The sequence below is a fragment of the Oryx dammah genome, unplaced genomic scaffold (genome assembly GCF_014754425.2).
Source record: "Oryx dammah isolate SB20612 unplaced genomic scaffold, SCBI_Odam_1.1 HiC_scaffold_21, whole genome shotgun sequence".
Lineage (NCBI taxonomy): Eukaryota > Metazoa > Chordata > Mammalia > Artiodactyla > Bovidae > Oryx > Oryx dammah.
In genome coordinates this window covers 51,480,522-51,506,887 of record NW_024070205.1, presented here as the reverse complement: position 1 = coordinate 51,506,887, position 26,366 = coordinate 51,480,522, and the positions used below count along the sequence as shown (strand labels likewise).

General features: G+C 45.9%; 1 protein-coding gene across 2 annotated transcripts; it reads right to left on the bottom strand.

Annotated features, from left to right (window-relative positions):
- Positions 1–10,258: 10,258 nt before the first annotated feature.
- Positions 10,259–14,561, bottom strand: LOC120880341 (left-right determination factor 2-like). 2 transcript variants are annotated; one of them, XM_040263663.1, is made up of 5 exons: positions 14,284–14,561; positions 13,393–13,423; positions 13,177–13,293; positions 12,737–12,979; positions 10,259–11,468 (listed from the first exon to the last, which is right to left on the bottom strand). In XM_040263663.1, the coding sequence occupies exons 1-5, from the start codon at positions 14,531–14,533 to the stop codon at positions 11,105–11,107; spliced, it is 1,005 nt and encodes a 334-aa protein (XP_040119597.1). In that variant the 5' UTR covers positions 14,534–14,561; the 3' UTR covers positions 10,259–11,104. The 2 variants fall into 2 exon arrangements, with proteins under 2 accessions (XP_040119597.1, XP_040119596.1); XM_040263662.1 differs by having other exon boundaries at positions 13,177–13,423.
- Between the last annotated feature and the right edge of the window lie 11,805 nt (positions 14,562–26,366).

Below are 26,366 nucleotides of genomic sequence, written 5' to 3'. Positions count from 1 at the left end.
TCCTTTCTCCAGGGTATCGTCCCAACCCAGGGATGGAACCCAGGTCTCCCACATTGTGGACAGATTCTTTTTCCAGCTGAGCCACCAGGGAAGCCCTGGGCACAAGTGTTGAATAGATGAGATAGGATGGGATGGGATGGGAAGGGATGGGATGGGATGGGATGGAATGGGACAGAACGGGACAGGACCTCCTCACCACCCAGCCACTTGGACACACCTTCAGGAATGGTTAGAGGCTGATGCTTCTATTCACCCACAGACATACACCACCTTGTCTGGTATCTGTCTTCTTGGGTGCCTACTCTATCCCTTTACTCCATCTGAAGGGACAGAGAAGCCCAGAAAGAAAGTGGGGAGTTTGCTAAGATTCCAAGACTGCCCACCTCACTTCTCTCCTCTGATCCTCTCATCCACCAGTCAGATGGGTTCAGCTGTTCCTGCCCTTCCTCCCTTCTCACCCCCCACAGCCCTTACCCCCTGTTCCCCTCTAGCTGTCCCAACAAAGTGGGCAATTCTTCACTTCTTCAGTCTCAAGGCCTTCCTGGTCTGTCTCTGATAGTAGGTTTATTTGTCCTAATGTTAGGGGAAACACACTGATTGAAACCGCCCACCCTGGCCAGGCACTATAGTAACTATTTGCATGAGTTGTTTTACGACAGGAAGTCCTGGTAAGGAACAGGGAACTAATAAGCCACCAACAATAGGAAGAGTTCAGGAAAGATCAAAAGGAGACACCACACGTCTGACCACCTCCCAGAATCCTCCTCTCTGGCATCCCTCTTGGCTGAACAAGGTGTGCACCACTAGGAAGGACTCTGAGTCAGAATGATTGGCTAAAGACACCCCGGAAACTAATCCCATCACCATAAAACCCAAGACTGTGAGCCATGTGGCAGAGCAGTTCTGGGTTCCCTTACCCTACTGCTCTCCATCCGGGTGCCCTTTCCCAATAAAATCTCTTGCTTTGTCAACACATGTGTCTCCTCGGACAATTCATTTCTGAGTGTTAGACAAGAGCCCAGTTTTGGGCCCTGGAAGGGGTCCGCCTTCCTGCAACAAATGGCAACTCTGGTGGGACTCTTCTCTGCAACTGATATCCTGACCACTCAGGGTACTCAGGAGCCAGCTTGCCTGCCAATGGACCAGACCCAGTGGCCGCAAATGGGACCCTTTTGTCCCTGGTCTCCTCCTGATGCGGACAACTGGCCAGGGTGCCCTGACTGGTCAGGAACGAGACACTTTATTGACCTCTCTCCCCTGCCCTCTCTCTTTCCTCTCCTTAACCCTTCTTATCTTTCCTCTTTTTTCTAGTCCACTGGTCCTGGATGCAGGAATCTGGTCAAAGGGCCTCAGCCTGAGCTGAGGATTGGAGACTGATCACCTCCACTTGGCAGACAACTTGAATTCTGGTTCTGTTCTGGGCAGATTTCTGGTAGGGCCGAGTTCCAGTCCTCCCATCTCTGGAGGCCCAGGGTAAAGTCCCATAATGCCTGGGTATCTGCAGGTGGCAAGAGACATCTGAAAGGCCACCCCTTTCACCCTCCTCTCCCGCCTCCTCCCCCTTCTTTCAACCTGGCTTCCTTTCCTCCCTTTGAAATGTTGAAGACCTGAGATATGTTCCTTTACTCTGTTAGTACTCGGATCTGAAGTTCTGTGTCTGTATAGGAGGTTTTCTGAGACTGTATTCTTGTATTTAAGGGAGTGTCTGATGTGGACTGCCAGGTCTATATGTGTGTTTTAACCCTGTGTTCTGTGTTGTGCTTTTTGATGGCCATTTTGCTTTGTCTGGCCACCATTTGGTTTAGACCTGCCGCCATTTTGTTAGAACTTGATTTTCTTTTCCTGGGCCTTGAGACCAGGGCTCTGGCTTTGTTCTCAGGAACACTTATCTAGACCATCTCTAACCCCTGAGACTGAGGAAAAATGGGAAACAGCCTTTAAAAGTTTTATTTATTCCAACTGTTTTTTATAAACTAGTAAATTTTATATTGTAATATCTAATTCATGACTAAGCTTAGAAAATGAAGCTAGATCTTGCGTTGTGTCTGTCTAAACAAGTCTTGGTATGTCTTTGTCTCCAGATAATATTTTTGAGGTTAATTTGTAAATGAGCTCTATTTAATTGGCTTAAAGAAAAGTAAGTGCTTACAAATCAAATAATTAAATTAAATAATAAATTCCAGGTTCATGTGAACTGGAAAATATTCAGTATTAAATACTTGATATTAATGTTTGTTTGTTGACCTATCTAATTATAAACATGTCTTAGAGTAATTAACATTAAGTAAAATAGTCTCATTGTACCTAGGTTTAATATAAGTTAAATATTATCATATCTGTTACAAGTTTGTCAGCAAGGAAACTACCTCAAGTGAAGAAACTTCTAAAAAAAATGTAAATAAGATATGAGCTTTTGGATAAACTCTATTAAGAATAATTATTCTTTAGAAATATCTGTCTAAAATAGTCTCGCCAGATGAATGTAACTTGAATTTCTAAGGGTCCTGCGAAACAAAATGTTGGAAGTCTGTTGCATAGTTAGGTCATTTCCAAATAAAATAAGATTTTGAAACATTTACTACTAAATACTAATTTCCTTTTACAGAGAAACAGAGATTTGAGACTATAAATGAATAACGTTTGGTGCCATCCTAAAATGTTCTAAGAAAGCAGGGGTTTTAGAAATTATCACTGGTATTTATGCTCACCAATCTATAAAATGCTAATATAAGTTAGTTCTTGGTTGCTAAAGAAAAGTAGGAAATGTGTTTTCAGGTAAAAAAAAAAAAAGTATGAAAAAATACTCAAAAGAGTTATGCATGATCAGGATTTTCTGGAATTGGATTACAGTTAGTAAGATAAATGGATTTTGTTAGGAATGACACAGCCTTAAGTGAAGGAGGAAACAGACAGAGCTGGACTCCATCTTAGGCCAGGCTGTGAGCATTAGGCTACATACATGGTCACCCTCCCAGTGGACTCTGAACTTTGTGCCCAGTGTCCATAGAAGCGGCATACCAATGGGAAACCAGACCCCCGGATAAAAGAGCCTCAGGATTTGGACTCTCCGTTGCCTAAAAGAATATGCTAATTATCTCTGTAACAGAACAAAGTCTAAATTTCATTATGTTTATCGGGATATGACCACAGTCCTATTGATAAATGTCCACTGTTTATCTAGTCTTGTGACACATGAATCATGGGTTAACTTTGATCATATCTCTCTTTCACTTTGTCCAGATTAGTTTCAAGGAATTTGGGGAGGTGGGTTTGAGCAAGTACACTTAAGGAATATAAAGTAAAAAAAAAAAGTGAAGTGAAGTCGCTCAGTCTTGTCTGGACTCTTTGCGACCCCGTGGACTGTAGCCTACCAGGCTCTTCCATCCATGGGATTTTCCAGGCAAGAATACTGGAGTGGGTTGCCATTTCCTTCTCCATAGGGTATATAAGGTTTTCACAAAAACTGGTTGGGGTCCTTGGCTAAGAGGATACTCTGCCTTGGGCCTGCTGGTGTAATAAACTGCACTCCACTATTTGCATTGTCCTGAGTGAGTGCTACAACACAAGAAAACTGGTTAGAGCCAACTAGGTCCAAGATGGCAGAGCTGACTTTCACTAGACCTCGAGCCTTGGTATTTACGCCCATTGTGACATATCAACAAGCTAAATGATACACCCATTAGCATTGACTAAATCTGACCAAGTGTTCTAAGCCCTTTTAATTGATCTTTTTGATAAAAAATTCCTAAATCGAATTCTTTTGAAGTTCTTTTGACCTCTAGCTAACTTTGGGGTGCTTCAGAGGGCCCCTGAAACATCCCAAAGAGAGATATTAAACTGTGTTTATTTGGTTGGTTAAATTACATGGAAAAGATTATCAAATGAGTAATAAATCCTCTCATGTTATAATGTATGGTAAAATTACTAATACAGATATCCTAGAAATTATGCAGAGTTCTTAACATTCTGATATGTCCTGGTATTCTAATGGAAAACCTGATGACTTCACAAACGTTAACAAAGGACTGAATGAACCAGTGAATATGTTTATAACTTTCATGGTTTCTATCTGAAAAATTGCAGATTTGAATCTTGTGTTTTCCAGGAGTAGGGAAAACCTTCCTCTCAAACTAATTATGACAGTAATTTGGTAAAATTATACGTTATAAACAAAACAACTATATTTTCTCCCTATCTGACTCCAGAGATTTGAAACTCTTAGGTTTCCAGTAAGTTTATCAAATGAGTTAGGAAGGTTATCTCACTAACAGGTACAAAAATCTCAAGGAATTTTTGAGACCTTAAAAAGGGCAGAATTCACCTAGATTTTTTAGGAAAAATCTGTGATAAGCCTTTGGTGTGAGTTTCCCAGCCCTGTTTTATTTTAAAGATTCAGTGAGACTATAAATGTTTCAACAAAATAAAAAGTCTATGATCAATTATGGTTATATAAATCATCAGACCAAAATTAGTGAGAACAGATCTATTTTGAAAACAAGCTAGCCTTAATTTGGTTATATTTGATAAAAATGAGGGTAATTTTAGGAAGAAAAAACAATTTCAATAAATGTTAAATCCCAGTTTGTTAATGGAGGTCTGCATGTAGTAAGACTCATTTCTTGGATAGTTCTTTGCTGTTATGTGATATTAATGTAAAATTTAATTGAATTCTTAAAGAACACCCTAAGTTTGTTTCTGAAGCTTATCTCAGTAATCTATTTTTGGATGAAGATCAGATGCCTCCTAATCTGCAACCAGGACTGGAAAAAGACATAATTTAAGGGACTGTCTCCAACCTGGATGGAAGGACTTCTTTATCAGGTACTCTTAACTAGCTCATGCACAATGAAACTGAAGGGAAATTAACTCTTAGACTAATTCCCACTTCCAAAGGTCCCTACACTGGATTGGTCTATAGAGAAGATAGCTGACCTGATCTCACCTTAAAATGATGCTCAAGCAGGAGAAACTACACTACACCAGGATGAGAAGATGACGACATCAGAGGTAGACAACTTGCCCAAGATGCTGGACCTGATTCATATGATCATTTATAATGTTTTCTTGACTTCTTAGACTTTTGCATCTAAATCAAATGCTTTTCTATTATTGGCCTGTTCCTATGCTAATTTTAGAAATCAATCCAATTGTTGAATTTGTGGCCAATTACCTGTGTCTAGTTCTGGGTTACCTTGGTAAATTTCTCAAGACTCTAACTAGTTGGCCCTGAGAAATTTTACTTTAAAAAAAATTATAGTCATATCCAGGTCACTGTGATATTACTAGATGAGATCCCCTCACCAGGCCAGTTAATAATGTCTGCTCTGACTCTTGCCTTAAATTTGAGCTTTCTTCTATTACTCAAGCTCAAGCAGAGCAACAAGCAAAGTTTCAGCAAAGGAGGAAAAAATCTCCTACAATTATGGGATGGATTTATATAGATAACACCAAGCTATGGTAATTTAGGTTTAAAGTCTCCTCTGTGTTGGAAACAATTAAATCATACTAAGGGTAGTCAGTCTAGTAACACTAGAAAACTGGGCTATGTGCCTTATAGAAGGTGCCAATGTATAATTTTCCTGGAAGATAAAGATTCTACAGAGTAGACTAAGTCAGATGACCTGAGATATATTGGGCTACATCTAATGGAAGCTCTTTGACTTTACTAATACTGCTGGCTATGTTATTTGTATTTCACCTGTTTTACACAATTGCTGTTTCTTACACTCCCAAATGTGTGACTGAGGCCTCTGATAGAATAATATATATTTGCATATGAGATCGATGATGGTAACATTGTAACTCTAGATATGGGAAGAAGGAACAAGAGGGAATATTGTCCTGGACCAAGAGGCTAGTAAGACAGGTGGTCCAGGGAATTTTGGATACTGTTTTATGGCCTAGTCCAGTAACAGCACATTGAGTGGCCCTGTCAACAAAATCTTTGCCAAACCTGAGAATGGACATTCTCAGCACCATGGGATAAAATGGTGATGAAATGCCCCCCTTAAAATCATGGTCAAGTTTAAAAGCAAAAAGGGGTTCTGCCACTGAAAACTGACACTTGCCATCTACGTCTACAAAGATTAAACCATGGCTACTGCAACTGCTGACTTTCAACGCCGCTGAAAGGAGTTCAGGGTGAAAATCAGGAATAAGGCACTCTGCTTTTTATGAGTTACAATTCTTGCATCTTCTCATACCTAGAGAAACACTGACATCATTAATGGTGACATCTGCTTTGGCTATTAAGGAAAATTTTTACAATTAAAAGTCAAAATAGAGTAGCTATGGTTCAGACATCCTGGGAAATAACTAGGTGACACTATGGGTGTAATTTCAGATGTATTGCTAAACACGAGTTTTCTGAGTTGTGTCAGGCTTAGATGCCACCATTCTCAAAACACTGTCTGCTGGAAGCTAGTAACTGCAACCCTACTTTTTATAAAACCAGGCAACTGGCTACCTGGCTACAAGTTTCCTTGAAGTGCCAGGTCCAGACTGGGTTTCAGACATATTCTTCTTAAAAGAAATAAGATTTATTTTGTCTGTTAAAATTCCAGTTATCCCTCCTCCAGCTACTTCTAATTGGGTCTGTTACAACAAAATGGCAGACCAAGGGATTGAGATTTTAATCATACAAGACTCAGATCTAGAACTAGAACTCAGGAATACTTCCAATTCAGTGTCTATTCTCCAAGCTGAAGCAGTCCTATGCCCCATTTTGACAGGAAGTTATCACAGTCATAGTTGCCCAGTTCCCTAAATTAAAACCGAGCAGGACTCTTTGGTGCTCTGGAGTACAGATCTGTTCTGTGTTCTCCATTTCTTGTCTGTAGAATATAGGCTTCATTCAGCTTCCTTGACCTTCCCTGAGTTCCAAAGAGTGGATTCAAACAAGCTAATCAGGGAAGGGAGGGGATACAGAAACAGGAGAAGCAATCAAAGGTTGGTACAGCCTTGAGACAGGGTCCTGGTTCCTACTCAAAGAAATATGCATAACAATGTCTTTGAGTTCTACAGAACTGGAGCCCTCCCCCAGGTGCAGGATGGTAACTTCAGACTAAACACAAGATTCCTGGACCACAGCTCTGTTGCTTCACCATCAACCAATCAAAAAAAAGTCACAAACCCTGCAGCCCTCACCCCAAATGTTGTCTCCTGTTTCTGGGGACCAGTGATGACCATCCTGTTCGGTCTTCTGTTTGGCCCCTATTTGATCTCTGAGAGGACCCAACAGTTTCAAACTAAAGTGCTGTTATTACAAGGGTGAATGCTGGTTTCAGTCAAGGAAAAAAAAATACCTTGACTTAGATCTGGTAGAGAGAGACTTCTGCTCTGCTAGGCAGGCCTACGCCCATGCACAGCAGGAAGAAGTTACAGAAGAAAGAGACCTCCGCCCCAATTCCCAAGAAGTATCTTGAGTATGAAGTCTCTCAAGGGGGAGTTGTTAGGAGAAGCACACTGATTGAAACCATCCACCCTGGCCAGGCACCATAGTAACTATTTGCATGAGTTGTTTTATGACAGGAAGTCCTGGTAAGGAACAGGGAACTAATAAGCCACCACCAACTGGAAGAGCTCAGGAAAGGTCAAAAGGAGACACCACATGTCCGACCACCTCCCAGAATCCTCCTCTCTGGCATCCCTCTTGGCTGAACAAGGTGTGCACCACCAGGAAGGACTCTGAGTCAGAATGATTGGCTAAAGACAACCCGGAACTAATCCCATCACCATAAAACCCAAGACTGTGAGCCATGTGGCAGAGCAGTTCTCCTGGGTTCCCTTACCCTACTGCTCTCCACTCAGGTGCCCTTTCCCAATAAAATCTCTTGCTTTGTCAGCATATATGTCTCCTCGGACAATTCATTTCTGAGTGTTAGACAAGAGCCCAGGTTTGGGCCCTAGAAGGGGGTCCCCCTTCCTGCAACACTAAGAATGGAGATGATCCAGAGAATGAATCCTTGAATTGCTCCCAGCAAGTCAAAGGGCAGGTGCTCTTGATCCCTAATCCTCCCTGATTTAGGAACTTCCAGGGAGGCACCTTTTGCATACATTTTTGCTTCTTCTTATACCAATAATCCATGGTTATTGTAGAAAAATTAGAAATTAGATCAAATGGAAAAATGAACATTGCCTTTAATCCCATCACCTAAGAAGAACCAGTGTGGCTCTTTTGGAATGTGACTCTACACCTTTTTTTTCCTATGCCTTAAGGCACAGCTTAACCTTAATTTCCAAAACAGTTATGAACCCATGCTGTATGTGAACAGCTCAGGTTGTGTATGAACAGGAGATGCAAAAACCAAAATAATTCTGTTTTAGGACTGTGGGATTATGTGCAGTTTTCAATTCATTCAAAATTATCTTTTAATGTTGTTACTTCATCTTTTCAGATGAATAGCATCTGCTATTCAGATGCTATTAATTAGCTTTGTACATCAACATAGAAAAGCCATGAACTTCAGTAAGTCAGACAGTGGGAAAAAAGTTGTAATTACAGGTCACTTCTAATGAGATTTGGCTTAATGTCTGTATTAGGTTTTTTTTTATTGCTGCCATAACAATTTATCACAAATTTAGTGGCCTAAAGCAAAACAAATTTGTTATTTCACATCCTGTGGGTCAGAGATCTGAGTGGACCAAGCTGGTTTCTGTGTTCCAGGTCCCACACGCCAAATCAAGGTGTCAACTGATCTGGGTTCCTATCTGGAGGCTCTGGGGGAAGAATTGGCATTGAGTCTCGTTTAGGTTGTTGGAAGAATTTGGTTCCATGTAGCTGTAGGACTAAGGTCCCTTTTCCTTGCTGACTGTCAGCTGGGAGTCCTTTTCAACTTCTGAAAGTTACTCGCATTCCCTGGCTCATGGTCCTTTTCATCTTGAAACCCACAATGGAAGATGGAGTCCTTCTGATGCTTTGAATCTCTTGACCTCCCCTTCCGCCTTCAGCTGGAGAGTTCTCTGCTTTCGTGTGATTAGATGGGGTATACCTGAATAATCCAAGATAATCTCCCTATTTTAAGATCTGTAGCTTTAATTACATTTGCCATGGCCCTGTGCCATGTAACAGGACATAGTCACAGGTTCTAAGGATTGGGAGGCATGGACATATTTGGAGAGAATATTCTGTCTGCCATACTGTCTCTCTGTGCTGATGAGCACATCCTAACACGTTAAATGGAACCAGTCTACTCAACATTTTTCAGCTCATGTTGGATGATGTGAGCAGGCCATCCTTGCCACTGATTGCATGGGACTTAGAGTCCACAGACCTTTTAGAGTCGCAGATACGTCACTGAGTAGCTGGGAGAAGTCTTTGGATGGTTTTGATATGCTTCTTGTAGAGACAGCGGCTGTATGACCTGGTACTCACAACAGGCCAAGTGGCAGGTCTTCATTTTGTTGTCTTAGAAAGGTAATATAGCCACTTACAAGTCAGAGACAAATTTTCTCTCCCTACCTCCAACAATAGGCTTGCCATGTCCTCAAATCCTGGCTGTTTTTTCCCTCTGCTATTCAGATGCTATTAATTAGCTTTGTACATCAACATAGAAAAGCCATGAACTTCAGTAAGTCAGACATAAGGAAACCCCACTGAGCAGAGAAAGTAAACATGGTAGAATTGCCAGATGTGCATGTTAATTAATTCCTGTGTCATCAGCAGAGCATGCTTACTGGGGCATGTTGAATCTCTACTCCATAGATTTGCATTGCCTCAGCCTTGATTTCTTCATCAGAAAAATGGGAATGATAATAACTACCTCAAGAAATAGTTGCAAGAATTAAGTGACATAAAGTATAAGATGCTGCCTAGCATGGCTGCCAGGTTCAGATTGAACACTCAGTAAATGTTCACTTGCCTGCCCTGTCCCCAGAACCATCCCGTAGGAGTTGGGGGTCCTTGGTCACCCCCTTTCTTCAGATCATTATGTTGCTCTCATTCCCCATTATTGCTCCCTCTCTCCTATGTAAAGAACACTAGAAAATAAATACAGGGACTTCCCTGGTGGTCCAGTGGTTAAGAAGCTGCCTTCCAATGCAGGGGATGCAGGTTTGATCCCTGGCTGGGGAACTAAGATCCCACTAGGCCCTTGCATGGCAACTACTGAGCTGTGCACTCTGGAGCCCACATGCCACAATGAAAGATCCTGCATGCTGCAACTAAGACCTGATGCAGTCAAATAAATAAAAAATTTTTTAAAGAAATTAAATAGACACAAAGTGAAACATCACTTCTATTTTATTTCGGCAGATTAGCTACATGCAATTGTTTTCTTTTTGCTAAGTTTCAGAAAACCATGTAAATACATGTGAGTTCTGGTGAAAAGTTTTCTAAAACAGTGGAGGAAATAACCTAAATATTTTAGCACAGGCAATGCTGTCTCCAGAGAGGCAGAGGAGTGGGTGAGGGTAGGGTTGTCCGATCCCCAGGGTGATGAACTCCTAGAGCCAAATCTCAAATCCTCCTTTTTAAAAGGAAATGGTGCCCCAAGGTCACAGTTTACGGCCCTATTAGATCCAGAAATCAGGTGTCCTAATTCCCCGTCCACTGCCCTTAGGCTAAATCCCTTCATCCTCCCTTCTAGCACTCTCTCAGGGGAATGGGGACCTAAGTATATTTACAAAAGCCCAGAATAGGTCAACATTTTGGTGAATTCGGATTCTTTTTAGATTTTCTCCCTGCCTTGGGGAAACAGAGGGATTTTTTGTTTGGTTTGGTTTTAATTCATCACCTGATAGAGTAAGTCAGTCGATTTTCCCAGTTCTCATTATAGGGTGTGTTGTCCCATATTCAGTTGAGAATTTGCTAGAGAACAGAAACTCGGAGCTGACAGTCTGTCCATGCTCAGCTGTATCCTTTATACAAGTTGGCTGAAATTTCCTTCTACAGCTCTGCCACCCGGGTTGCATTAGTTACTCATGTAAGTGCTCAGGGCGGGTGATGGACAGGAGGGCAAGAAACGGAAGAACACACAAGAAAGTTACAAGAGGTGCATTTGAGTGATTGATGCAGGGCTCACTTGCTAAGTAGAAAATTAAGACCTATGTTAAGACCTGCTTTGTGCACGTGCCTAGTCAGAGGCCTTCATGCTACACTCCACACCTACGGCTCCAGCTTCCTTGGCACAAGCGCCCCATCTGAAGCACAGCTGCACGTCTGCACCCTCATGTTGGGCAGACTGACCACCTGGGGCTGGAGTCGGCCTCCCTCCTGGATGCTGACAATCATGGGCAGCGAGGTTGTCTCCAAGGCGATGCACTGTCGAGGCCCCAGAAAAGGCCACTTGAAGGTCAGGGACTCTGGGGGCTGCTGGCAGGTGCCCACACACTCATAGGTCAGGAAGCCTGGGGGCTCCAGGACCCAATTCTCAGCCCACCTCATCCCCCGCAGGTCAATGTACGTCTCTTGGCGGCAGCAGCGGGTGCCCTCAGTCACCGGTGCCTTAGGATCACAGTTTCCTTGAGCTCTGGGGGGGCGTGGCAAAGAGAAGCAGAGTCAGAGGTCAGCTGGGAAAGCAGGCGTCAGGGGGCCAAGAGCAGGTCCTAGGGAGGCATCTGGAGGGAGAATTAGGATCCATCTCTCACTACAAAAGAACTGGAGGACTTCCCTGGTGGTTCAGTGGTTAAGAATCCCCCTGCCAATGCAGGGGACGTGGATTCGATCCCTGGTCTGGGAAGATTCCACATGCCTGGGAGCAACTAAACCCATGGGCCACAACTACAGAATGCTGCGTGCCTAGAGCCTGTGCTCTGTAATGAGAGAAGCCACCACAACAAGGAGCCTGCACACTACAGCCAGAGAGTAGCCACCACTCACTGCAATTAGAGAAAGCCCGCACAGCAACGAAGACCCAGCACAGCCAAAAATTAATTAATTAAAATTTAAAAACTGAATATTTGTGACAAGTGCTGAATGAATAAACATATCTGAAACATAAGTCATAAATTGGTTACTGTTTTATAATGGTCTATTATGCCAGGCACTGAACTAGGTACTTTCAGCATCATCCCTGTTACACCTGAGGACACAGAGACCAAAAATGTTAACTGACATGCCAGAGGCTCTGCAGCCATTAGAAAGCAGAGTTAAATGAACCTAGGCTGTATGATTGCAAAGACCTGTTATTAACCACTCTACTGCCCAGCAAGGTCCACTCCAAAGCCTCATCTACTCCAAATAACTAATTTGTCCCATGAGGAAAGAATTCAGGAAAGCTTTTCAACCTTGTGCTGTGCTTAGCCACTCAGTCGTGTCTGACTCTTTGTGACCCCACGGACTGTAGCCTGCCAGGATCCTCTGTTCTTGGGGATTCTCCAGGCAAGAATACTGGAGTGGGTCGCCATGCCCTCCTCCAGAGGATTCTCCCAACCCAGGGATCGAACCCAGGTCTCCCGCATTGCAGGTAGATTCTTTACCATCTGAGCCACCAGGGAAGCCCTTAGTAACCACTAATGGCCTTTAATCTTTCAAAGAATTAATTGGAGAAAAGGGTAGAGTGAAAATAGATGATTACAATAATGAATATGGAACAATGACAACATAAAACCCATTGAAAATATCTGAAGGTATTTTCAAAAAAATGTTTAAATAATAAAAATGTCTGCCATTAGAAACTCTGACATAGGGTGCGGAATCAGTTGCGTCCTGGGGCTATCGGCCTCTGCTCCCCAGCCGGGCCCGCCCACCGAGGGTCCTGGACCACCCAGTCCACCCGCAGCCTGCCCCCGGGCCTACCCGTAGTCCCTGAGGTCCAGGGTGCGCAGCTCCAGCTGGGGCTCCCCCTGCCGGCCGCTCGACGGCCCCTGGGGGGCGAAGCGCACCAGCCTGTGGGCGCTGGAGGCCAGCGGGCCCAGGTGCTCCCGCTGCACCAACACCTGCAGGAGCAGCGGCTGCCGGGGGCTGCGCAGCTGCTGCCAGAAGTTCACCGCCTCGGTCACGTCCAGGGCCTTCCAGCCGCTCTCGTGGATGGACACCAGCCTGCGACACCGCACGCAGGGAGACACAGGCCCGCGCTCAGGCGTGGGGCCTGGGACTGCCCGGCGTGGCCCCGGGGGCGGCACCTCTCCCACCCGCTCCCGCGTGTCCCCGCCGGGACCGAGCCGCCCCTCCTCCCGCCCGGGCCCAGCCCTCCTTCCCTCCCCGCCAGCCCCACACCGCAGCCGCGACCTCCGCACCTGGAGTCGATGAGGGCGGTGCGGTTGGAGCCGTCGTCGCGGACGTGCAGCCACTGGACGGTGACCCGGGCGCGGTCGCTGCGCGGGAAGAGGCGCTCGTGTCTGCGGAGCGCGGCCCTGGGGACCGGCTCCTGGAAGAGGCGCAGCACGGCCTGCACCAGCTCGCTGCGGGGCGGCAGCCGCTGCTCCATGTCGAACACCAGCAAGTGTGAGGACGCCTCGGATGCCAGGAACCTGCCGACCACCTCTGGGGACAGGAGCGGAGTCAGCGGGGCCCCTCCGAGCACCAGGCGAGCTCTGAGGGTGCGGGGCCACTGAGGTGGTGGTCAGGCTGGGAGAGACCAGCCCCCTGCTCTGTCCCCATGGGCAAAGGCTAATTACCTGAAAATCCGTCTTGTTTTTAACAACCTCGGCCCAGCGGGAAGGCTGGCGGGGCTGACCAGGCTGCCTCAGCTGAGATGCTGAAGACCAGACTCCTCACCTGGGGGCACCTGGCCTTGGGTGTAGCTCTAGGCACTGAAGAAGTGAGTCCAGGCCCAGGGAGGTAAGAGGCTGAGTAGGACTCAGGAGGCCAGCTTCCCTGACAACTGAGTATCTCCCCATCACACTTGTGTTGTTCCTACACCTTTCCCTCCACAATAATATTTCCCTCCACTTTAATATTCACATTGCTGCAAGATGGGGCAGATAGTCACATCAGTGTTCCAGAGGAGCAAACAGAAAAGAAAACTGTGATTGTAAAGCTGTTTGCTCAAGGTCAGGCTACTAGTATCAGAGTGAAAAGGGAACCTGAGAAGCCCTGACTCTACCGCAGCTCCCTGAGGCTTCCCAGCCAGGGTTCTTGCCACACCCACCCTCTCCCATTGGCTCTGCTTGCTCTTCTCCATCCTTATCTTCCCTGATGCCTTGGCTTTGTCAGCTGGTCCAGGCCAGCCCATCTCCTCCTGGCCCCGAGAGGCGGGGTCCTCAGTGCAGAGATCAGGGGCCCAGGCCCGCCGTCCTCACAGGCCATGGTCCCCCCTCACTGCCCCGTGGACCCTGCACCCCAGACACCCCCCAGTCCTCACCACCACGAGGACCAGGCTGCAGCAGGAGGGCGGGCCTCACCTCGGAAGTTCTGGCTGAACCTCTTCCCCCGGGAGCGCGCCCCGTGGCCGCGCTGCAGCAGGGCCACGTACTGGGTCCTCACGTGGGCGGGGATGACCAGCCCCTCCACGGCGGCCTTGTCCACGATGGGGACCTCGCTGAGGTGCAGCTGCTGCAGCAGGCTGTCCAGGATCCACTCCTCGGTCAGGGCCGCCCCGGGGCCAGCCAGGGGCAGCGCCCAGAGGGCCCAGCAGAGCCACAGGGGCCGCATGGCACTGCTGGGGAGAAGGAGGGGCGGAGTGGACGTGTCTCCGGAGGAGGCTCCAGGAGGGTCCCAGCAGTGGGGTGTGCTGAGAGCCAGGCTGGGCCAGCTTTATAGCAGCCCTGGGCTGGGCCAGGATGGTGGGAGGGGGGAGAGGCTGGGAGGAAGGGAGGTCACACCCCTCAGACCTCCTGGGAGCTCAGCATCCAGACAGGTCCCTGAGCCCAAGGAGGGGGCTGTCTAGAAGGGCACAAAGGGCTGTCTGGATGCCACACAGACCTGGGGCCTCTGACCGCTGCTCTCTGGCAGCTCAATAATAATTTTAGTGCCTGTTGAATTTCCCTGATCCTACCCTGGTCCTTAGTCTATGAAAAAGTGAGCCTAGCCTGTGACAATGAGTGTCCTGAAGACCAGTCTGGGTCTAGGTTTGCTCACTGACAGGAAGGAATGAGGGAAAATGTTCTGCATTGCTGCCTGTTCTACACCAGGACCCGTTAAGGCACTTTCACAGAAGCCCCTTGAGTCACCACCCTCCGTTCTTCAGTGCCTGCAAGCCCCCTCCCGCTCCTTTTGCAGTCCCTCAGGGCAGAAGGAAGCTAGACGCCATGAGGACAGGACAGCTGGCAGCTCAGCTCTGCTGGTTCCAAGAGAAGAAATTTCTCCAAGTGTCTCTGCAACCACAGGACTGCAGAGAGGTTTCCCCCTATCCTGCAAGCACAGCATGGTTCTGGGGAGCCCTCTGAGCAGTGACCCTACCTTGGGTACATGGTGTCAGCGCTCAGTTTGAGCCCAGGTCACGCCCGGATTCAGAACACAGGAGAGGAACCTGGAAAGCAGAGGTCAGAGCTACCCAGAGTCGCATCCTGTCCAAAGTCACAGGAGTACGTGGGGAGAGAAGCCCCGGTGCCACCTCAAACACACAGTTGAGACTGGCAGGTCTTAATGGTGGACCTGCTGCTCACTGGCTGTTTGACCTGCTAACAAGCTCCCTAACTTCTCAGTGCCTCAGTTTCTCCTCTGAAGGAGGTGATGACAGGTCTACTTCCTAAGGCTAGTGTGAAAGTGTTAGCCACTCAGTCATCCAACTCTTTACGACCTCATGGACTGTAACCCACTAGGCTCCTCTGTCCATGGACTTCTCCAAGCAAGAATAGTGCAGTGGGTTGCCATTCCCTTCTCCACAGGATCTTACGGACCCAGGGATCAAACCTGGCTCTCTTGCATTGCAGGCAGAATCTCCAGGGAAGCCCAAGGCTAGTATGAAGATTAAATGAATTACACAACTAAGACATTCAGGGCAGGCCTGGTGTGGTGAGCACCCTAGCGGGTTTGTTCTTGTTCTCACTGGTCTGCTGTTAAGGTCTCAGGGTGCGCCTTTCTAAAAATGAAGATGACAAGGAGAGGAGTCATTTCCTGAGTGTCACTCTGTGCCAGGCACTGTTCTGGGCTCCGAACATGTATTCACAACAGCCCTAGGAGGCAGGTGCCAGCATCCACCAGTCTTCTAGATACGAAGCCAGAACACTCGCATGAAGGAACCTGCCTGCGCTCGCTCAGCAGGTGGAGGGCGAGGAGGTCAATGCAGGCCTCTGTCCCCGAGGTCCCTCCTGGCACCAGGCATTTGAGGATGGGCAGGAGGAAGCCCTTCTTGAAACATGATAGCCTCACCTCCTCGTGTTCTGTCACGTGGCAGATGAGCCGTGACGGTGGAAGAGGATGAAGACTGTGGTTGGGGCCAAAGGGCCCAGTGGGCAGGGAGCACCCCTCAGCTCCTTCCCAGCACAGGCACTCTGGCCTCCTCTGTGGGTAACTGTGTTACTGGTGGGTCTCTTGTCCCACCCCCCTGCTGCTGTGCTACTCACACGTCTCAGGCAGAGGAAGAGGAAAACTTCTGGTGCTTAAGGGAGGAATTCCTTCCGGAAGAGAGCACAAATTGCCACCATATGCGTGTACATATATTCAAACATATGTATATATTTGCACATGTGCATAAGTTGGGGGGGGACTTATAATTTGAAGAAAGGGAGGAATATAATAATGCTGATAATAATCATATTGGCTAATACTGCTTATGAGCTGCATACTGTTTTGAGTGCTTTGCATGCATTAACTCTATCCTCACAACTTGCCATTATTGTTCCCATTTTACAGATGAAGAAGCTGAGGCATAAAACTGTCACCTGACATGTCCAAGGTCATACAGCTAGTAAGTGCCAGAGCTCGGGTTATTTGAAGGGAGGAAACAGAGAGATTCTGTCAAATACACAGGACAGGATAAGAGGAAATACAGAAATTCAGAGACTGAACTGGAGAGGGGAGAGAAGGCAGATGGGGGAGAGTGGGGAGCCTCTCAGGGGGCAACACAATCATGACCTCTGCTGATTCTCTGCTCCCCTTTCCTCCTCTTGCACCTCTGTTTCCTCAGAATTTGAGTAATCCTCAGGGCAGAATTCACATCCCATCTCGGAGTTCATACATCACGTTGTTCTGACACCCCCTGAAATATAAGGTGCCACCTCTGGGTCCGGCCTGAGGGGGCCCTCCTGCTCTCCCTGTGACAAGTGTAGCCTTCTTCAAAAGGAGAACTGTTGCCTTTCTTTACAAGTGATTAGCAGGGAAAGGACTTACTTGGTGCAAACATTTGGGCCTTAAGTCAGGCCAAAAGGTGAAGAAGTGTCACATCTACAGGAGACTCAGGACATGTGGCCCTCAGTCCCCGGAAGTTGTTTTAGGCAGGCATTCCGTAAATAGGCAGTAGTCCACCCTCGCCACTGGGTGAGAGGAAACACTGGGGCTTATCACTGGCCAAGGCGGTGCCAAGGATATAACACCCAGGCTGCCCTCGCAGGCCGAGGCCCCCTTGCCAGGCCTCCAGCATCTGGACGTCCGGGAGCTCCGTGGGGCTGGAAGCTCAAAATGAGGCCTTGGCGGGCCCCCATGTTATTTCAGCATGACCTGCTGTCTCAGGGCAGAGGTTGGCCAAGCCCTGGGCTGCAGCTCCCTGACCACGTGCCCACCACGAGGTTCTCTTCTGTCAGTGAGATGCATCAGAGCTGAAGGCCTTTGGGAGTCGCCTGGGGTGGGGGTGGGAGGTCAGAAGCCACTTCTCTACCTGAGTAACTGACCAGTTTAACTGAAACTTCATTTTCCAGAAAAGTAAAGTGAAAGGACCTTCCTCTGCTGGGGTCTCAGCCTTTCCCGGGTATCTCACTGGAGCTTCTAAACTGGCCTCGCAGCTCAAAGCTGACCCTAGAGCCAAGTCTTTGATGGGAATTGGAACTGACCAGGACCAGTGCTGCCTGCATGGATGGGCTTCCGGGGTCTGTTGCTCAGGGAGCTCCTAGGGGCCACCGGTGCCTGGACAGGGGTCCACAGTTCAAAAAATCGAGAATCCTTTCCAATCATGGAGACCTCCGTCAAGGGGAGAGAGCCTGCAAGGATGTGTCACCCTCAGAGGATCCGTCCAGCAAGGTGCCCCCTCCCCAGCCTGCCCAGGGCGACTGTGGAGAATCAGAGGACCTGATGCTGAAATGGACTGCCGGGTCCATTCTCCTGCCCTGTGGTTTTTACAGCTAAGAAAATCGAAGCTCAGAGAGGTGGCAGCATCTCCAAGCTCACAGTTAATGATCAATGCCTGCATGAAGTCAGGTCTTCTGATTTCCAGCCTGATTTCCAAACCTGCAAACTATGTCCAGTGCACAGTCCTACCAGACCTCCTGAAGCCTGCAGGGTGCATCCATCAGCCCCAGGCCAACTGGGGACTCGGTCAACTCAGGGGCGGGGCAGGGGTGGCAGGGGAGGAACGGCGGGCAGACAGACAGAGGGCAGGTCCTCCAGACTCCTGAGGCTTCCTGGACATAGGCTGCTGGTGCTGAATGTGGATTCCAGGGGGACTAAAGAGTTCTGCTGGGGAAATAAAATAATTGGGCAATTAGCTAGTGGTGAATGTGGATTGGGAGACTTTTTTCAAGGGACCCATCAGTTGCCTGGAGGAAGAGCAGCTGCCCTTTGTCATGCAGAGTTGGGAACCAGGCCTTCCCTCTCACTGTGGATCTGGGTTAGGGGGAGAGTCTGGTCAGATGTCTGTAGGGTCAGGTTGGATTTGAAAAGTGGAAAAATTGCAAAATAGCCTTTTCTGATCTTGTGGGAGGGGAGACTACTTTCAAAGCTGTCTAAATCAGACCTCTGTCCCCCAAGGCAAGGTGGAAGGAGTCCATACCGTTTATAAATCAGTATTATTAAGGGTCTGAAAAGTTTTTGAAGACTTTTTGTTTTTCCCCCAGAGATACTGTAGTGAATGTTCTAAGTGCAATTGCGTGAGTGCTGTACAAGCATGCAATTACTTCACGCTCCCGTCTGATTTGTCGGCATGCACAGACATTAGGACTGGGGACACTTCCATAGTCTCCTCCCACTCAAGTGGCCTTTAGATCAGGGGTCCCCAACCCCCAGTCCATGGGGTACCTGTTCGAGGCCTGTTGGGAATCAGGCTGTACAGGAGGAGGTGAGCAGCGGGTGAGTGAGTGAAGCTTCATCTGTATTTACAGCTGTTCCCCACTGCTCTCCCATCGCCCCCAGATGGGACCATCTAGTTGCAGGGAAAAAAAGCTCATGGCTCCCACTGATTCTGCGTTATGGTGATTTGTATAATCATTTCATGATATATCACAGTGTAGTAATACTGGAAATGAAATGCACCATAAATGTAATGCAGTTGAATCATCCCCAAATCATTCCCCTCACAGCCACCCCCCTGCCCCCGAGTCTGTGGAAAATCATCTTCCACGAAACTGGTCCCTGGTGCCAAAAAGGTTGGGGACCGCTGCTCTAGGGTAACCCAGCCTGGCAGCCTGGCTCTGCCTTTCCCAGACCAGGGTCCATGGTTCTTGCAGTGGCGCTCTCTGGCTTGGCGGGGTTGGGTGGCAGTCTTGTGAAGTTATCTCATCCTACCATTAAAGAGAACTATAACCCAGGCTGTTCCAGATAATTCCTCAGCTTCCTGATTCCCTGTGATGAGAGGGAAGAAAGTGACCAGAAAGTCCTGAGGTCTTTTCTGGGCTTCCCCTGAAAATTTGAGAGTAAGAGAAGGCAAAGAGAAAGGATTTTGCTCTCCTTCAGGCAAAAAACCCTTTTTGTGTCTTTCTTTACAGCTTCTGAATATTTTCATATTCAAGAACCACGACACAGGACACAGTAGCCCAAGGTACTAATTCTGAACCTGACTCTCTGCCCAGGTGACCCCTAACTTGTCACTCTCGTGGCCACATGGAGCCCAGACAGAGGTCCCTCTCCTCCGAGGTTCAGGGTTCCCAGCCCTGCCTCCTTCCCCTCACAGCCACCCTCCACTCAGCATTCTGGCCTCTCAGAGAACAACACCTGGAGGGTCATCTAGGGACTCATTCTTCATTTGGTTTTTATCTTTGAAATGTTTTCATCTGCAAGCCTCAGCATACATTTCACTTCCTTTATGAACACCCTTCCTAATGTTCTGACCACCCCCATCTCTCCTTGCCCAGCTCACCACTACATCCTCTGGATGCACTTGGTCCCTTGTGAAAACAGGGGGATGACAGTCCCTGTGGCATTCTGGAAAGAGACAGGGGTACAGCTCTCCGGACAGAGCACCAGCTCAGCAAGGGATGGACAGCCCCCAGGTCCACCTTGTAATCACACTTGACACGTGCCCAGAAGATAATTTGTACTTGAGCTGCACTTGCTAAAAGAGAGAGACAGGGGCAGGGGGTGGAGGACAGGGGAAAGAGAAGAGTGAATGGGTGGAAACTAGATACGTGAAACCTTAGTCCAGATTAAGGCCACTATGATTTCAGTTCCATTCAGTCTCTCAGTCGTGTCCGACTCTTTGCGACCCCATGGACTGCAGCACCAGAGAAGTACTCTTGCCTAGAAAATCCCATGGACGGAGGAGCCTGGTAGGCTGCAGTCCATGGGGTCGCTAAGAGTCGGACACAACTGGGCGACTTCACTTTCACTTTTCACTTTCATGCATTGGAGAAGGAAATGGCAACCAACTCCAGTGTTCTTGCCTTGAGAATCCCAGGGACGGGGGAGCCTGTTGGGCTGCCATTTATGGGGTCGCACAGGGTTGGACACGACTGAAGCGACTTAGCAGCAGCAGCAGGACTGCAGCGTACCAGGCTTCCCTGTCCATCACCAACTGCCAGAGCTTGCTCAAACTCAGATCCATTGAGTTGGTGATGCCATCCAACCATCTCATCCCTTGTTTTCCCCTTCTCCTCCTGCCCTCAATCTTTTCCAGCATCAGAGTCTTTTGTAGTGAGTCAGTTCTTTGCATCAGGTGGGCAAATTATTGGAGCTTCAGCTTCAGCATCAGTCTTTCCAATGGATATTCAGGACTGACTTCCTTCAGGATTGACTGGTTGGATCTCCTTGAAGTCCAAGGGACTCTCAAGAGTCTTTTCCAACACCACAGTTCAAAAGCATCAATTCTTTGGCACTCAGCTTTCTTTTTACTCCAACTCTCACATTCATACATGACTATTGGAAAACCATAGCTTTGACTAGACAGATTTTTGTCGGCAAAGCAATGTCTCTGCTTTTTAATATGCTGTCTAGGTTGGTCATAGAGAAGACAATGGCACCCCACTCCAGTACTCTTGCCTGGAAAATCCTATGGACGGAGGAGCCTGGTAGGCTGCAGTCCACGGGGTTGCTAAGAGTTGGATATGACTGAGCGACTTCACTTTCACTTTCATGCATTGGAGAAGGAAATGGCAACCCACTCCAGTGTTTTTGCCTGGAGAATCCCAGGGACGGGGGAGCCTGGTGGGCTGCCGTCTATGGGGTCACACAGAGTCGGACACGACTGAAATGACTTAGCAGCAGGTTGGTCATAGCTTTTCTTCCAAGGAGTAAGCGTCTTTTAATTTCATGGCTGCAGTCACCATCTGCAGTGATTTTGGAGCCCCCCAAAATAAAATCTGTCCCTGTTTCCATTGTTTCCCCATCTATTTGTCATGAAGTGATGGGACCAGATGCCATGATCTTCGTTTTGTGAATGTTGAGCTTTAAACCAGCTTTTTCGCTCTCCTCTTTCACTTTCATCAAGAGGCTTTTTAGCTCCTCTTCACTTTCTGCCATAAGGGTGGGGTCATCTGCATATCTGAGGTTTTTGATATTTCTCCCAGCAATCTTGTTTACAGCTTGTGCTGCATCCAGCCCTGCATTTCTCATGATGTACTCTGCATAGACATTAAATAAGCAGGGTGACAGTATACAGCCTTGATGGTACTCCTTTCCCAATTTGGAACCAGTCTGTTGTTCCATGTCTAGTTCTAACTGTTGCTTCTTGACCTGCATACAGATTTCTCAGGTGGCAGGTAAGGTGGTCTGGTATTCCCATCTCTTTTAAAATTTCCCAAAGTTTGTTGTGATCCTCACAGTCAAAGGCTTTGGTGTAGTCAGTGAAGCAGACGTTTTTCTGGAACTCTTACTTTTTCTATGATCCAACAGATGTTGGCAATTTGATCTCTGGTTCCTCTGCCTTTTCTAAATCCAGCTTGAACATTAGAAAGTTCTTGGTTCACATACTGTTGAAGCCTGGCTTGGAGAATTTTGAGCATTTATTTGGTAGTGTGTGAGATGAGTGCAGTTGTGAGGTAGTTTGAGCATTCTTTGGCATTGCCTTTCTTTGGGATTGGAATGAAAACTGACCTTTTCCAGTCCTGTGGCCACTGCTGAGTTTTCCAAATTTGCTGGCATATTGAGTGTATCACTTTCACAGCATCATCTTTTAGGATTTGAAATAGCTCTACTGGAATTCCATCACCTCCACTAGCTTTGTGCATACTTCCTAAGGCCCACTTGATGTCGGACTCCAGGATTTCTGGCTCTAGGTGAGTGATCACACCATCATGGTTATCAGGAACATGAAGATCTTTTTTGTATAGGATCTTTTTTGTATAGTTCTTCTGTGTATTCTTGCCACATCTTCTTAATATCTTCTGCTTCTGTTAGGTCCCTACATTTCTGTCCTTTATTGTGCTTATTTTGGCATGAAATGTTTCCTTGGTATCACTAATTTTCTAGAAGAGATCTCTGGTCTTTCCCATTCTATTGTTTTCCTCTATTTCTTTGGGTTGATCACTGAGGAAGACTTTCTTATCTCTCCTTGCTATTCTTTGGGACTCTGTATTCAGATGGATATCTCTCTCCTTTTCTCCTTTGCCTTTTACCTTCTCTTCTTTTCTCAGCTATTTGTAAGGCCTCCTCAGACAACCATTTTGCCTTTTTGCATTTCTTTTTCTTGGGGATGGTCTTGATCACTGCCTCCTGTACAATGTCATGAACCTCTGTCCGTAGTTCTTCAGGCACTCTATCGGATCTAATCCCTTGAATCTATTTCTCACTTCCACTGTATAATCATAAGGGATTTGATTTAGGTCATACCTGAATGGTCTAGTGGTTTTCCCTACTTTCTTCAATTTAAGTCTGAATTTTGCAATAAACTAATAACCAACATATTCAATTTTTTTTTTTTTTGGCTATGCTGGGTCTTAGTTGCAGCACTCAGGATCTTTTTTGTGACATACAGGTTCTAGTTCCCTGACCAGGGTTCAGTCCCGGGCTCCCTGCGCTGGGAGCATGGAGTCTTAACCACTGAACCACAGGGGAAGTCCTCAACACATAAATCTTCAAGTTGACAAACTTGGCAGATGGACAGATAATGAGAAGCATCTCCTTTGTTAACACTTAACCTCTGCTCAGCTTCCCTCAAAACAATGCTGAATCCTGCACGAGCTTCTGGACTGTCTGGACCTGCACAAGCCCAGGTGTGTGGTAACATCAATGTGGGAATGTGATCTCTTGTTTTCACCTGGCAGCGTGTCCTTGACTGCCTCCCTGCCCTTAGAAACACAGCCAGGAGTCATCAGTGTTCAGTCCTGGCTTTTCTGACCTCATGTGATTACCTAGGCCTTTTCTTTCCTTTTTTTTTCAGTGTACCAAAATTTGCTTTTATAAACTACTTGGCCAGATTAAGAAACTGAACAATATTTATACTTTTGAATTTCAAGGATCTGTATCTTGTCACATACTACCCACCCAAAGCTCTGCCTTCTTCTTTTTTTAGATAATATGACATGAAAAGTGGGTCAAAACATTTTTGAAAAAATAGTTCATTTCTATTCATTCATGCTAAGACAGTATCAGCATAGGTAAAAGGAACACACTTTTAAGTTTAAAATTAATTTTCCATTTTGAAAAGTTCAGGATTTTATCTCTTCTTTCTACCTTACTCTTTTAAATATGTCAGTTCAACAAAATAACAGACAAATGAAAAGTTTATTCCTTTACTTTTCTTAAAGTCATATTGGGATAATTAAAATTGATACCAAAATTTAGGTATCATTTATAGTAACCTGGAGATTGAACCACAGAATAATACAGGTAAGAAGCACACACACACAGAAAAGAAGAGACAATTTTATTAATAAAATGAACAAATCTCAGGGCAGTTTCAAATTCTGAGCCATAAGAAAGCCTTCCTGGGGATCCTTAAGCTTAAAGACTCCTCCCTCCAGAGTAGAGTGGAGATTATTAGAAATCGTAAGACAGTGGGCACTGATGATGTGGCCCATGGAAGCTATGTTGCTGTTGTTTGGTCACTCAGTTGTGCCCAACTCTTTTTGCAACCCTTGTGGACTATAGCCTGCCAGGCTCCTTTGTCCATGGGATTTCTCAGGCAAGAATACTGGAATAGTTTGCCATTTCCCTCTCCAGGGGATCTTCCCAACCCAGGGATCGAACCCAGGTCTCCTGCCTTGGCAGGTGGATTCTTTACCAGTGCGCCACCTGGGAAGCCCTGGAAGCTTCATTAGGATAGGCATAAACGGAGTTTCCATGTTTTAATGAAGGGGCTGGCGAATGAAACAAAAGCCAGGAAGCCACCTTAAACTCAAGTCCATGGCAGGTAAAATGATGCTGATACGAGTGTTTCCCTTAGAAAGACTATTACCCCATTGTTACCTTTCCAAGGCTTAGCCCTCGGACTGCTTACACCGCTACTTCTCTTCTTTCCATCACCTGTTCTAGGAGCAAACCCCCTGAACGCATGGTGGTACAGACTGGAAAAGCCAGACCATGGGTACAGCAAAGGGGCTCTGGATCTCCAGCTGTTTGTCACGATTTGCAATGTCTAACAAGGAAACTAGTAAAACAGATTCTTAAATCTGTTTTAAGAATTAATCTTAAACTTAAATTTAAGTTTAAAATGGATTGTTAATGCTGACTTTAGTGTATTTTGAGGATATTACTAAACAGCTTTTGTGGTTTAGAACCGCAAAAGCTACCTTGACTCTCCTGGACATATTTTACTTTTAAAAAGGAGATACAATATGCAAAAAAAAAAAAAAAAAACCACACACAAAAATAAAAATCTATCTGTTCTATAACAAATAACTAACATTTTAATTTTTTTGTAAAATGCAATTTCTTTCAGATACTCTTTTAAGTGACATAAAAAAGTTTTGGCCTCTTTAATACTTTAATATTTTGCATAATTTAAAATACAGCCATTGAGGTTAACATTTCAAGGAAAAAAAAGTAAATGGAAAAAAAGGAGAATAGTAACTCACTGGGAAGCTTATGATTCAGTTTGTTTTGGATTCTTTTAAAAAATTAGGCCTGGAATTTTAGTTATCCTAATTACCATTCCAGTTGGATATCTCAATGTGTGGATTCTAGATAAAAGATGAAATATTTTGCAGGCTTCCCAGGTGGCGCTAGTGGTAAAGAGTCTTCCTGCTAATACAGGAGATGCAAGAGACGGGTTCGATCGCTGTGTCAGGAAGATCGCCTGGAGTAGGAAATGGCAACCTGCTCCAGTATTCTTGCCTGGAAAATTCCATGGACAGAGGAGCTTGGTGAGCAACAGTCCATGGGGTCGCAAAGAGTCAGATATGCCAAGAGTCTCCTGAGGGGCTGAGCACACATACACATAATAAATGTAAAACCCACTGACTGGACTGTTTATTTAGAATCTGTTTTACTGGGTTTGGATAAGGAAAACTTCAATAAAGCCAACTTTATACTGAGGTTCACTGATTGAAAATGCCATTTTAAAAGCTCTGCTTTTGTGGCAAATTTCTAGACAAATCATAAAAGCATAATTTTATAGTTATTGTACTGTTCATAGGTACTTGTTGGGGAAGTAAAGTGCTTGTGTTTAAACTATCAAAATTCTGACCTTTCAAAAACATATCCATGAATGCACTTCCACTTACCACATCACTCTGCGTGACCTCCCCCAAACTGTATGTAATGATTTCATATTGTTAAGTTAATCATGCTCCCATTATGGCTTGCAATTGTAACTATCTTTTATTTTTTGTCTGGCAACTGATTTTGAAAACTGATAAACATCTTTTACTATTGAGATTATGTTAAAAAAAATTCTGACCTTTCGAAATAGGTTTTCTAATACAATAGTTTTTTTAGAGAAAATCAGCATTTGCTTTCAAATGCATAAAATGTCAATTAAAAAGTCCTTACAGATAAGTAAGAAGTTATAGATAAATAAAAAGTTATAGATAAATACAGATAAATAAAAAGTTATTCCTTTCAGTCTCAATTATTTTTTCACTTTTAACTATATTCAACACAGAATCATTTTCTAAGTAAACGTCTAATGAAAAACAATTTCAATGTAAAATAAAACTAAGCAATCCAATATGACTTGCATAGAAACTCTGAGTACAATTTATCAAAATTCAGGATTAAATTTCTATAATAGTGGGAAAACTTTCATTCTCTTATTATTCAAAACGTGCAACTTCCTATGAGACTAGAAAGTTAGCAAACAGTA